This window comes from Podarcis erhardii (genome assembly GCF_964252035.2).
Source record: "Podarcis erhardii genome assembly, chromosome: 15".
Classification (NCBI taxonomy): Eukaryota; Metazoa; Chordata; class Lepidosauria; order Squamata; family Lacertidae; genus Podarcis; species Podarcis erhardii.
In genome coordinates, this window is record NC_138505.1 from 22,942,640 (window position 1) to 22,956,148 (window position 13,509).

At 46.1% G+C, this 13,509-nt stretch overlaps 1 protein-coding gene across 5 annotated transcripts in view; it reads right to left on the bottom strand.

Moving 5' to 3' along the window:
- BICDL1 (BICD family like cargo adaptor 1) overlaps window positions 1–13,509 on the bottom strand; it is a 65,408-nt gene that overhangs the window by 42,658 nt on the left and 9,241 nt on the right. For all 5 annotated transcript variants that reach the window (XM_081841868.1, XM_081841869.1, XM_081841870.1 and 2 more), the window contains exon 2: window positions 10,992–11,207. In XM_081841868.1, coding sequence (XP_081697994.1) covers window positions 10,992–11,207 — 216 coding nt within the window. The remainder of the gene's footprint in view (window positions 1–10,991; window positions 11,208–13,509) is intronic.

The following is a 13,509-nucleotide window of genomic DNA, read 5'->3' on the forward strand; positions in this document are numbered from 1 at the left end:
TGGCCTGATCACTGAAGTCTTCAGGGGAGTCACCACTCTGATTTTTAATGCCCATACAGCCTGGGACTGAGATATCTACCTTTTGCTATATAAACCTTTATAGGAAAGGCCATAGTTCGATGGTAGAACATCTGCTCTGCATGCAGAAAATTCAGTCCCCAGCCTCTCCAAGTTGGGTTGGGGGTGTCCCCTGTCTGAAACCTTGGAGAGCCCCTGCCAATGTGTAGAAAATCCTGAGCTAGATGGACCAAGAGTCTGACTTGGTATAGGGTAGTGTCAGGGAACTGCCATCGGAGCCAGAGGAGGAGAGAGGGCTCCAGAGGGATGGCGGAGAGGGTCCCAGCAGGAAGAGGGACAGCCCATCTGCTGGGGAAGGAAATCAGCGCAACACCAGTGGAGAAGGGGGGCAGAGGGGGGAATTGGTGAGGGGGCTCCAGGACTCCTCGTCGGAGACCAGCGGGGAGAGCACGGGTCCTCCGCTGCCCACACCCTCTCTGCGCAGAAGACCAGAACCATTACAGGTAGCTTCTGCTGTTCCCATGAAAACTGGGACATATACTATAACATAACAATAATAATAATAATTTTTTATTTATACCCCACCCTCCCCGGCCATGACCGGGCTAACGGTGGCTAACCATCAAATATAAAACACAGTAAAAGCATTTCAAACAAACAAACAAACAGTTGATTAAATTATAGATTAAAATACAGTTTAAAATACAGCTTAAAATGCAGCCTCATTTTAGTGGTAGCCCATAAATCAAGATCATAAGTGGAGAAAACGTCAAATATTCACCAACTATCCATGCTGGTCCTACATGGGCCAGCAAAAAGAGCTGAGGAAAAATTTATATACAAAATCCCATATAAGGGTTTCCATCAAAAAATAAATATAATAATAATAATAATAATAATAATAATAATAATAATAATTTATTATTTGTACCCCGCCCATCTGGGTTTCCCCAGCCACTCTGGGCGGCTTCCATAAAAACCAGAAATACATTAAAATATCACAGATTAAAAACTTCCCTGAACAGGGCTGCCTTAAGATAATAAAAAATGAGAGGGGGGTGAGACTGAGACCAGCCCAGAGGCCAGGCGGAACAGCTCCATCTTGCATTATGATATTCTGTGAAGGCTGTTCTTTGCATCCTACCAAAATTCGAATGTCTGAATGCAAGGTACTTATGGGCAGCTCCAAGACCACTTCCTGTTCTCCCTTCTTAGGATTCCTCATCTTAAAAAAAACAACTTGGGACCAGGTGGCCTTTCAAACAGAGGAAAGTTGGATTTCTAGATCTGTCTGACTCCCCGGCAGCCTTCTGCTACTTGCTGAAGCTTTTCGTTTAGACAGGTATTTACGAAGCATCCTGACCTCTTAATTTTAATTCTATTGCTGTGTGAAACCTTGGGTTTAAGCCATCGACTGTCCATCTTCCTTTTAAAACTATCACAGCTGATTATTGATTTGCTTTTTGTTGCAATTTAAGAGTGCGGGCTGAGCTGCCGTGGAACATTTTATCGAGAAAGTGAGATGATAAATAAATAAATGCAATTTCCCCACAAGGCAGGAACAGTACACTTCAGCCTCTCAGGCAATATTTTAATTTGCCACTTCTGGGATTGTTAGGAAAGCAGAAGGCACTGTGATAACCCATTCAAGCCAATGTAGGCTTTGCAGTTGCACCGCAACACCCACACAGCAGCATTGAGCAACTCTTGTGTGATATCGGCCTGTGCCACAGCCATACCCATGAGTGATAATGCTGGAGGCCCCCCTAAAGTGTTCAAGTAGTTTCCCCCACATAATGGGTGGTGCCCAGTGGGACTGGTAGAATGGAAGGTTGGAAGGCTGGCAGTAGGTGGGACCAGAGACAATGACAGACAGAGCCAATGCATTCTTGTCTCCACTCTGCTGAGTTCCATAGAGGAAATGCAGAGACTACGGAAAAGGAAGTTGATGGCCAAGGCTAAACCCTGGCCTGATTGTAAGCAAAAAGGTAGGCAAGTGGGAGCTGACTGTAGGTAGACTGAGGTTGGTGGGGCAGTGCCTTTCCCACCCCAACCTGGCCACAGTGAGCCATGCGATGGTCACCTCCAGGCTTGAGTACTGTAATTCGCTCTACGCGGGGCTGCCCTTGAAGCTGTCTCTGAAACTACAGCGGGTGCAGAATGCTGCAGCGAAGCTCCTCACGGGGTCTCTGCCATGGGAACATATTCACTCAGTGCTTTTCAAGCTGCACTGGCTCCTGGTGGAGTACAGGGTCAGATTTAAGGTGCTGGTTTTGACCTTTAAAGCCCTTCACGGCCTAGGACCCTCATACCTATGGGACCGCCTCTCCTGGTATGCCCCACAGAGGGCCTTAAGGTCCATAAATAGCAACACCCTAGAGGTCCCGGGCCCTAAGGAAGTTAGATTAGCCTCAACCAGAGCCAGGGCCTTTTCAACTCTGGCTCCAGTCTGGTGGAACGCTCTGCCTCATGAGACCAGGGCCCTGCAGGATCTGATTTCTTTCCGCAGGGCCTGTAAGACAGAGTTGTTCCGCCTGGCCTTTGGCTTGGAGCCAATTTGATTCCCTCCCTCTCTTTCTTTTCTCTTTTTCCTTTCTCCTCCTGTGATGAGGCTACATTTTAATATTTTAATGTTTCAATATTTTAATGTTATATTTTAATCTTGTTTTTAAGTTGTATTCATTCAACTTGTTTTTATTATTGTTTGTTAGCCGCCCTGAGCCCGGCCTTGGCTGGGGAGGGCGGGGTATAAATTATTATTATTATTCCCAGTGGACCAGCCTCCATGGCTACACAGTGTGCCACTCATGGCATCCAGGCCACAAGTAATCCCAACCACCTTGCTGCTTGCGAAAGAAAAACAAAACCATTGAACCAATTCCACTGGGGGACATAGCCTCACTGTTCCATAATAACCCCCGACTGTGTGCTAAAGCTATTTTAAAACAGGATTACTTGCAACGTAAGCTGTTGGTTGAACAGCCTTTTGTGGATTGCCAAGCATGTGGAAGATAGTGGAATATACAGTGGACGCTCGGGTTGCGAACGTGAGCCTTGCAGGATGCACGTTCGCAACCCGCAGTGTCCGCAACCTGAAGCGGCACGTCTGCGCACATGCGGGTTGTGATTCAGTGCTTCTGCGCATGCGCAAAGCGTGATTTAGCGCTTCTGCGCATGCGCCACTGCCGAAACCCGGAAGTAACCCATTCCGGTACTTCCGGGTTTCGGTGGTCCGTAACCCGAAAAAATGCAACATGAAGCATATGTAACCTAAGGTATGACTGTATATTCAAACCAAAAACACCAGGTATTGAGTTTACAAGAAGGCTTTCAGAAACAGCCCTGTTGTTTCATGTCTGCCAGAGCATCCATGGAGAGAATGGTTTCAATGTTTATTTTTATCCAAAGGGCATGCTAAGGATCACAGTTGTAGTGGGGGTTTTTTTAAGTAATGTTCTCAACGAGGTAGGCCCCAAGAAGGGCAGCCACATTCAGGAATCACAACTGGGTCCTGTAATGAAAGGTTGCCGCATGTTTTATACTTGTGCAAACCTCTGGACCACCCCCAAACCTGCCAGTACCTCCCCATCATACACAAATTGTGCATTTCATCTAAGGTATCATTCCTGTGCTTGATAATGGGAAATTATTTAAATAGCCAATCATCTGTACAGCGGTGCCTTGGGCTACATACACTTCAGGTTACATACGCTTCAGGTTACAGACGCCGCTAACCCAGAAATATTGCTTCAGGTTAAGAACTTTGCTTCAGGATGAGAACAGAAATTGTGCTCCGGCGGCGCGGCGGCAGCAGGAGGCCCCATTAGCTAAAGTGGTGCTTCAGGTTAAGAACAGTTTCAGGTTAAGTACGGACCTCCGGAACGAATTAAGTACTTAACCCGAGGTACCACTGTATGTTCCTGTAAAGTGGTCTAAAAGGAAAGGTGAGCAATGGTGGAATGTGTACATAAAATTATGCATTGTGAAGGTGTGGAGAAAATGCTAGAACTCATTAGTCATCCGTTGAAGCTGAATGTTAGGAGATACAAGACGGACAACAGAAAGTACTTCTTCCCACAGCGCAAAGTTATATGCAATTCACTCCCTCATGAGCTAGTGATGGCCAGCAACTGGACTGGCTTTAAAAGATTAGACAAATTCATGCAGGATAATGCTATCAAAGGCTTCTAGCCATGATGGCTTATTTCTGCCTCTCTCTCCACTGTCAGAGACAGTATGCCTCAGAATACCAGTTGATGGGAATCACAATGTGGGAGAGGGCTGTTGTGCTCAGGTCCTGACTGTGGGATTGTTTTATTAATCTGTATTTTATTGTGATGTTTTTAAATATTGGAAGCTACCTTGAATCCCAGCTTTTGAGATAGGTGGGATATAAATACATTAAATAAATAATAATAGATAATCTAATTAAGCAGAGTGATGTAACCTAAGGTATGGAACCTAAGGTTCCAGGCAACCAAATGGTCAAAGGCCTGGAAACGATGCCTTATGAAGAACGGCTAAGGGAGCTGGGCATGTTTAGCCTGGAGAAGAGGAGGTTAAGGGGTGATATGATAGCCATGTTCAAATATATAAAAGGATGTCACATAGAGGAGGGAGAAAGGTTGTTTTCTGCTGCTCCAGAAAAGCGGATACGGAGCAATGGATCCAAACTACAAGAAAGAAGATTCCACCTAAACATTAGGAAGAACTTCCTGACAGTAAGAGCTGTTTGACAGTGGAATTTGCTGCCAAGGAGTGTGGTGGAGTCTCCTTCTTTGGAGGTCTTTAAGCAGAGGCTTGACAACCATATGTCAGGAGTGCTCTGATGGTGTCTCCTGCTTGGCAGGGGGTTGGACTCGATGGCCCTTGTGGTCTCTTCCAACTCTATGAGTCTATGATTCTATGTGTAGGTGATCCAGGATAAGCCCACCAATAATGCACTATTATTGCTTCAATCACTTGTTGCAGAATAGCCCCCTCCAACAGAAACAGGTGACCCTGTGACTATGTGGACAGCTCGCTTCTGGAAAACATCACAAAATGATATATGCTCAAACAGTTGAATTTGCTTTTTTTGTTGCTGCTCCAAAATAATAAAAAGATAGGGTGAAAAGGGACCGTTCCCTGTAACATCCCTACTGCTCAACAGCTATTTCTTTTTAAAAGGACATTCGCTGAGCCCCCAGTGGCCACTTGCAGACGTCACTGCCGTGTCTCCCACGGTATCTGCAGCCTCACGGTAACAGAATTGCAGGGGAAAAAATCCAGGAACTACCATCCTTGTTTCCGTGGCAACACCAGCCGACTGGGACACTGTGATATACAGTCGCCTAGCAACCAGCGACAAGAGCTCCTGAGCCACTCTGGAAATTGCAAATAAGCCATCCAGGCTGAGATTGATCGTCCTGAGGCAAGGAGGGGCAAGGCACATTGCTGTGCAATCCGCAGCGCTGACTGTTCTGGTACAAGAATGATGAGGGGGAATGCACACGTCATCCCCGGCTTCTGGGGACAGGAGGGATACGGGAGCTGAAGGAAGGGGTTGTGTGCCTTCCGAAGCAGCAAGAAGAGCCAAACATAGGAAACTGCCTTATACTGACTCACATCAGTGGTCCAATTAGCTCAATATTGTCTACACTGTCTGGCAGCAGCTCTCCACGGTTTAAGATAAGGAGTCTATCCCAATAATAATAATAATAATAATAATAATAATAATAATAATAATAATAATTTATTATTTGTATCCCGCCCATCTGGCTGGGTTTCCCCCAGCCACTCTGGGCAGCTTCCACAGAGACCAAAAATACACTAAAATGTCACACATTAAAAACTTCCCTGAACAGGGCTCCCTTAAGATGTCTTTTGAATGTCAGGTAGTTGTTTATTGCTTTGACATCTGATGGGAGGGCGTTCCACAGGGCGGGTGCCACTACCGAGAAGGCCCTCTGCCTGGTTCCCTGTAGCTTTGTTTCTCGCAATGAGGGAACCGCCAGAAGGCCCTCGGCGCTGGACCTCAGTGTCCGGGCAGAATGATGGGGGTGGAGACGCTCCTTCAGGTATACAGGAGATGTTGGGAATTGAATGTGGAACCGTCTACAGTGCTACCTCAGGTTACGCACAATTTCTGTTCTCACCCTGAAGCAAAGTTCTTAACCTGAAGCACTATTTCTGGGTTAGCGGAGTCTGTAACCTGAAGCGTATGTAACCTGAAGCGTATGCAACCTGAGGTACCACTGTACATGCAAAACAGATGCTGTACATCAGGCACGTCCAACTCCCCAGAGACTGTGATCTACTCCCCGTATAAAAAAAACTGGAAGTGATCTACCATCCATTGTCATTGGATGGAGGAGGAGCGTGCATGAGGTGGGTGGATTGCCCAGAGTTCTTCAGCTTTTATCTGTTAACTTTCGGTAAACTTTATTTAATCCCATGATCGATAAGGGTCCCGCGATCTACCAGGATCAGCCGGGGATCTACTGGTAGATCGCAACCTACTGGTTGGATATGCCTGCTGTACATGGTTCTTCACTATACTGAGTCAGAACCTTGGTCCATCTAGCTCAGTATTGTCAGAAGTCAGCAAACTTTTTCAGCAGGGGGCCGGTCCACTGTCCCTCAGGCCTTTTGAAGGGCCGGACAATATTTTGAAGGGGAAAAAAAACAAATTCCTATGCCCCACAAATAACCCAGAGATGCATTTTAAATAAAAGGACACATTCTACTCATGTGAAAACATGCTGATTCCTGGACCGTCCACGGGCCGGATTTGGAAGACAATTGGGCCGGACCCGGTCCCTGGGTCTTAGTTTGCCTACCCATGGTCTACACCAGGGGTTGTCAACTTGGTCCCTACCGCCCACTAGTGGGTGTTTCAGGATTCTAGGTGGGCGGTAGGGGGTTCTGCAGCACAAGCTGAATCCTCCTTCCATCGAGCACTGGTGGGCGGTAAGGAAATTTTACCATCAAGAAAGATGCATTAGTGGGCAGTAGATATTAAAAGGTTGACTACCCCTGGTCTACATTGACTGGCAGTATCTTTTCAGGGCTTCAGATAGGGAGTCTCTCTCCCAGCCCTGCCTGATGTTAGGGGTTGAACCTGCAACCTTATGAATACAAAACAGATGTTCCAGCACTGAGCTGCAATCTTTTCCAAGAAGACATTTTCAGGCAACCTTTCCAGTATGTGTTAACTTCAAGCACACATTGCTGAATAATGAGATCCTTCTCAGGTCTCATTGTTCATTTGCAAAACAGACATAGCAAAAGTATAAATGCACACAGAGAAGGGCTGCAATTAGGGATGGAGGAGAAATTTGGTAGTCTTTTAGTGTGAACCTACCTAATGAGCAGCTTCTGAAACACAGCTTTCCTTTGATATTTGCCCTTCTCCAAAAATTGTGATTCAGCTCTCCAACAAAATAGCATGACCCCAAATGCAACTATTAGGGGGGAAGACTGGCTAAAATGCATATATTATATGTGGAAATAATATGCAAAAACCAGCTTGCAGAATGGTGGATATAACAGGGGAAATGACGTACAAAAACGTGTCAACTGGGGAAAATTTGCACTAAAATGCTGGCGAATTTTTACTTGCAAAAATGTACGTTAGGCAAAACTGCACACAAACATGTGAATGTCAGAAATTTGACTGATATACTGATGAATATTTTTAAATATTTTTATTTTAAATAATAAAAAATCGTGAACTGATGAAAAAAGTGGAAAGTTGCACGTAAGACTGGAAAAATGAGAAACAGAGAAAAAGTGAAATTGACATAGGAAGGTTGGGAAAGGATGAGGTTTTCTTCAGGTATTTGGGTCCCAAGACATTTAGGTCTTTGACAGAGCCATAGCTATGGGGTGGGGGTGGGGAGATGGCCAGGTTTTTTGCCCCAGGTGAAGCCTCCAGAGGGGTGCTATTGAAGCTCCCAGCCTCTCTCTCTCTCTCTCTCTCTCTCTCTCTCTCTCTCTCTCTCTCTGCAAGTGTGTCTGTGTGCAAGTGTGCAAGTGTGTGTGTGCTGTAGGGTGTGTGTGTGTGTGCGCGCGCGCACGCGCCAAACTGGGTCTTTGACCAGGGTGAAATAAAGCCTAATTTTGCCCCAAGCCACAGCCTTTTTGAAAAGGAAAAGATATGCTCAAATCCTTTTAGAGTAGGGTGTGAAACCTTTTTCAACCTGAAGGCTGCATATCTGTCTGGGCAACCTTCCAGGAGCCCCGTGCTTTGGAGAGTGGGGACCAGAGGCAAACATGGGCAGAGCAAATTTTACCTTTATACAGCAGGCTAATTTCTTCCAGCACCCATCCCCAGACTTGCACCATGCTCTCCCTGAGCACTGTCTCCCTGAACTGAGAAAATTCCTCTTGCTCGCCTGGGATGGAGAAGTGTGCATGCAGGAACCTCTAGGTCAGTGTTCCTCAACCTGTGGGTCCCCAGATGTTGGACTACAACTCCCATCATCCCTGAGCTCTGCTCTTGCTAGCTAGGGATGATGGGAGTTGTAGTTCAACAACATCTGGGGACCCAAGGTTGAGAAAGGCCGCTCTAGGGTGTAGTCAATGTGAGTCCTACTGAGAGTAGTCCCACTGAAATGATCAGACATGACTAATTTAGGTACATTCATCTTAATGGCCTACACAGAGTAGGATTAACCTTGGACACAACCCTCTGCATGGAAGAAGAGCCTACTGGAACAGGCCAATGGCCCATCTAGGCCAGCGTCCTGGCCAAACAGATGCCTGGAAGGAAATTCGCAATCAGGGCTCAAGCTCCACAGCATTCTAGCCTCCTCTGGTATTTTGATTGTGGAGGCAGAGCATAGCCATGATGGCTAGCAAGTGTTGACAACCTTATACTCCATGAATTTGTCTAACCCTCTTTTAAAGCCACCCAAGTTGGTGGCCATCAAAGCCTCCATTGGGAGTGAGTTCTTCAGTTTCAACTATATGCTGTGTGAAAAGTCCTTTTTTAAACTTCCAACACTGAGCTTAATTGGATGTCCACGAGTTCTACTGTTCAGAGAGATGGAGAAAACCTTTTCTCTATCCACTTTTTCCATGACATTCAAAATTTCATAAACTTCTAGCATCTCACTTTTCACTCATCTTTTCTCTAAACCCTTTTCTTAATCTTTTCCAACTCTGCAATATCCTAATAAAAAAAAATTCCTTCCAGTAGCACATTAGAGACCAACGAAGTTTGTTATTGGTGTGAGCTTTTGGGTGCATGCACACTTCTTCACATAGTGACTCTTCAGATTGGCTGATCAGCCAATCACCTATTCCCACCACCCTTCTGAGCAGTGGCGTAGCGTGGGTTGTCAGCACCCGGGGCAAGACAAGTAATTTGCGCCCCCTAACCCGTGGATTTTTGTAGGGACAGAGAGCTGCGAGTGCGAGCGCCCCCCCAGATGTTGCACCCGGTGCGGACGGCCCCCCTGCACCCCCCACGCTACACCACTGCTTCTGAGTAATACCCCTCCCCACCTTCTCACTATATATAAGGGTCTGGTGACTTCTGTTTCAGTGTATCTGAAGAAGTGGGCATGCACGCAAAAGTTCAACAAACTTAGTTGGTCTATAAGGTGCTACTGGAAGAATTTTTTTGTTTTGTTTCGACTATGGCAGACCAATATGGCTACCTACCTGTATCTACAATACCCTTTGTGAGGTGATGTGATCAGAACTGTACACAACAAATGTGTATAACAGCACTTTTAACAGGGATGATATCAGCAATTTTATTTTCAATTCCTTTCCTAATGATCCTTAGTGTGGAATTTGCTCGTTTCACAGCTGCTGCACATATTTTAATTGAGCTATCTACTATGATCCCAGCCAAGGCCTTTTTCCTGGTGCATCACATGAATCAGACCCCATGAATGTATATATGAAATTAAGATATATATTTTTTGTCTCAACATGCATAACTTTATACCGTATTTTTCGCCCTAAAGGACGCACCAGTCCATAGGATGCACCTAGTTTTCGGGGGGGGGGGGAATCAAGTAAAAAAATATGATTTCCCCCCCCACAGCTCTGGGAGCAGTGGACAGGCTGCACGCAGCCTGTGTGCTACTCCAAGACCTTCTCCCTGCTTTTGTGGGAGGTGGCGGAATTCCCCCACCTCCCGCAAAAGCCCACAGGAGCCCAGCGTGACTCCTGCGGGCTTTTCGACCAGGAGGGAGAAAGGACTGAAATGGGAAAGTCAGTCCCTTCTCCTTCCTCGAGGAAAAGCCCCCAAGAGTGGCACGCTCTTTAAAGGGTGTGCGGCTCCTGCAGGCTTTTCTAGGAGGTGGGGGAATTCCCCCCCTCGTAGAAAAGCCAGCAGAAGCCACGGAGCCCCTTTAAAGAGTGTGCGGCTTTTGCGGGAGGTGGGGGAATTCTCCCATCTGCCGCAAAAACCCGCAGGAGGGTTGGAGAGTAGTGGGAAGGTGTTGCGCGCCTTCCTGCTGCCCCCCATCCTCTGGGGCTGGCGATGGGGGAAGCGCTGCTTTTCCCACCACCAGCCTAAAAGAGCAGACTCTCCTGGCTTCAGCGGAAGCAACGCGAAGCCTCCAGAGCGCAGGCTTCGGAGGCTTCGCGTTGCTATCGCTGAAGCCAAGGAGCCTGCATTCGCCCCATAAGACGCACACACATTTCCCCTTCATTTTTGGAGGGGAAAAAGTGCGTCTTATAGGGCGAAAAATACGGTACTTTGCTCTGATATACATCACTCTGATTTTTGTGTGGCTGGAATGCAGCCTTGCCTACAAAGAGTAACATCTGTTGCCCTGTCCACTTTCCCCTCTAGGCCCACCCACCACCGTGTGGTCCCCAAAATCCTGCTTGCAAAGTAATGTGGGGCCCCCACGCTGAAAACAGCTCCCCAAAGAGAAAGAGAAGCAACGTCAGGTGAAGGAGCATGGACTTCAAAAGAAATACCAAGCTGTTTGAGCAGTTCTGACAACCACATGAGACTCACTCACCCTGCTGAGCTGATCTAAGAGTCTTTGGTTCTGTTCAGAGAGTTCCTGGACTGCCCTCGTTTTCTCTCGGTCCGCTTCTCGCAGGTGAACCTGTTGCTTCTCCAGCTCATCCTGGAGTTGCTTCACATCGCTTTCCAGCTCTGACACTCGTCCTTCCCACTCTCCTTCTTTGTTCTCAAACCGTCGCCTTAGTTCATGCTTCTCTTGTTCCAAGTGCTGTGTAACAGGGGAGAGGGAGGGGGAAAGGGTCAAAATGTCACTGTTCCAACCCTTCGTGCTTTCCTGCTGCCATGCACATTTTTTTAAATTAAAAAATGCACGACTTAAGTCACATTGATTCCAGCCAGGCCTGCCCAAAGACATTTTGCTTCTCTGGGGTCGGTCAAGTACTAGATGGTGCCCTTTCTCAGTTCCACGTAAGGAAGCCAGAAAAACTGGTTATCTGAATCCTCTTCGAGGCATCTGCAGATTGTAAGCATCTTCCAGCAGCAATTCAACTGCATTCCAGTACTTTGGTTTGCACCTAAAGGGCCCCTGCAGAAGTTATTATTATTGTTATTGTGCATTCATGATTATTTGTACTCATGGTGGTTTTGCGGCAGTGTGGTGGTTTTTAATATTCTTTGGGCCTGCAAAGGTTTTAGGGCAGACATACAGCTTCATTTCCAATCAGTGCATGTCCAATAAATTCCCTCTGATAAACCCAGTGCAGACTGATTAATTTTTTTATTTTATTTTTTAAAGATTTTTATTGATACAGCAAGAAAAAACAAAAAAAACACAAATACCAAATTACACACAGGAATAACCATAGACACATAATTTTCTTAGCAAACAATAACATACATTGGTCTTAACACTAAAGACCCAACCTCCCGTCTATTCCATATTTCGATTTCATATTATTGCCAATACACACTTTTATCATAATTAAACTTTTTCTTAATATATCTAATTTCTTATATCTACCTTGTGACTATTGCTGAAGTTCCTCGAATTCTGCAAAAGAATTTAAACTACCATATTTATAACCTCCCATTTTAAAACAAATTCCTGTTTTGATTTATTCTTTATTTTTTCTGATAGACAATGGATCCAAAAGCTGACAGAATATGCCGAATTAGATGGTCTAGCAGTCTGACTCATTTTGGCAAATGGGGTACTGCCCCACCAACCTTGGTCTGCCCTCAACCAGCCCCTATTTGCCTGCCTTCCTACTCACATTCAGCCCACGGAGTGGCACTGCCTATCAACATCCTTCTCTTTAGTCTCAGTGTTGCCTTTGTAGGACTCAACAATGAGGAGAATGGGGACAAATCTAGAATTACAGGCCAGATGCAGCTAAATATTACACTTGTGGAAGTCTGTGCAAGGATACCCACTAGCACAACAGAGCTTTATCACTTCTTTTCCCCTGTGCTCCCCCAAATTGGCTCCAGGGAATTAATAATAATAATACTAATCATACTAATAATAATTTATTTTTTATACCCCGCCCATCTGGCTGGGCTTCCCCAGCCACTCTGGGTGGCTTCCAACAAAATATTAAAATATCGGAATGCATCAAACATTAAAAGCTTCCCTAAACAGGGCTGCCTTCAGATGCCTTCTAAAAGTCTGGTAGTTGTTCTTCTCCTTGACATCTGATGGGAGGGCGTTCCACAGAGCAGGTGCCACTACCGAGAAGGCCCTCTGCCTGGTTCCCTGTAGCTTTGCTTCTCGCAGTGAGGGAACCGCCAGAAGGCCATCAGCACTGGCCCTCAGTGTCCGGGTAGAACGATGGGGGTGGAGACGCTCCTTCAGGTATACTGGGCCGAGGCCATTTAGGGCTTTAAAGGTCAGCACCAACACTTTGAATTGTGCTGGGAAATGTACTGGGAGCCAATGTAGGTCTTTCAAGGCCTGTGTTATGTGGTCTCGGCGACCGCTCCCAGTCACCAAGGGGATTTGAGAGGTGCAGAGGGAGACGAGGAGAGAGAATTCTATCAGGAATGACATGCTTGCGCTGACATAATTATTGTAATAGCATGATGCTGAATTCCACCCTACCGGTCCCACCAGTGTGATATCCTGTAAGTTTTTATACCACAAATGTCCTGGTGTGTGTCCTACTTTGCTGCATTATAGCACCCAGCATCACAGAAAAATTAATAAAGAGGAATTACACGCAGAAAGTGTAGTGTAAATCTACCACTAATCCACTATTATTGCATCAATGACATGTTGCCGAATATCCCCACAAAAAGATCCATCTTACTGAATGCTGTTGACACTGACTGGCAGCAGCACTCCAGAGTTTCAGACAGAAACCTGTCTAAGCCTTTAAAGAGCTGCTGTCAACAGTTCTGTAGTACAAATGAACAACCACACCCTAGGCCAGGGGTAAGCAAACTTTTTCAGCAGGGGGCCAGTCCACTGTCCTTCAGACCTTGTGGGGGGCCGGACTATATTTTGAAGGGGAAAAAAATGAACAAATTCCTATTCCCCACAAATAACCCAGAGATGCATTTTAAATAAA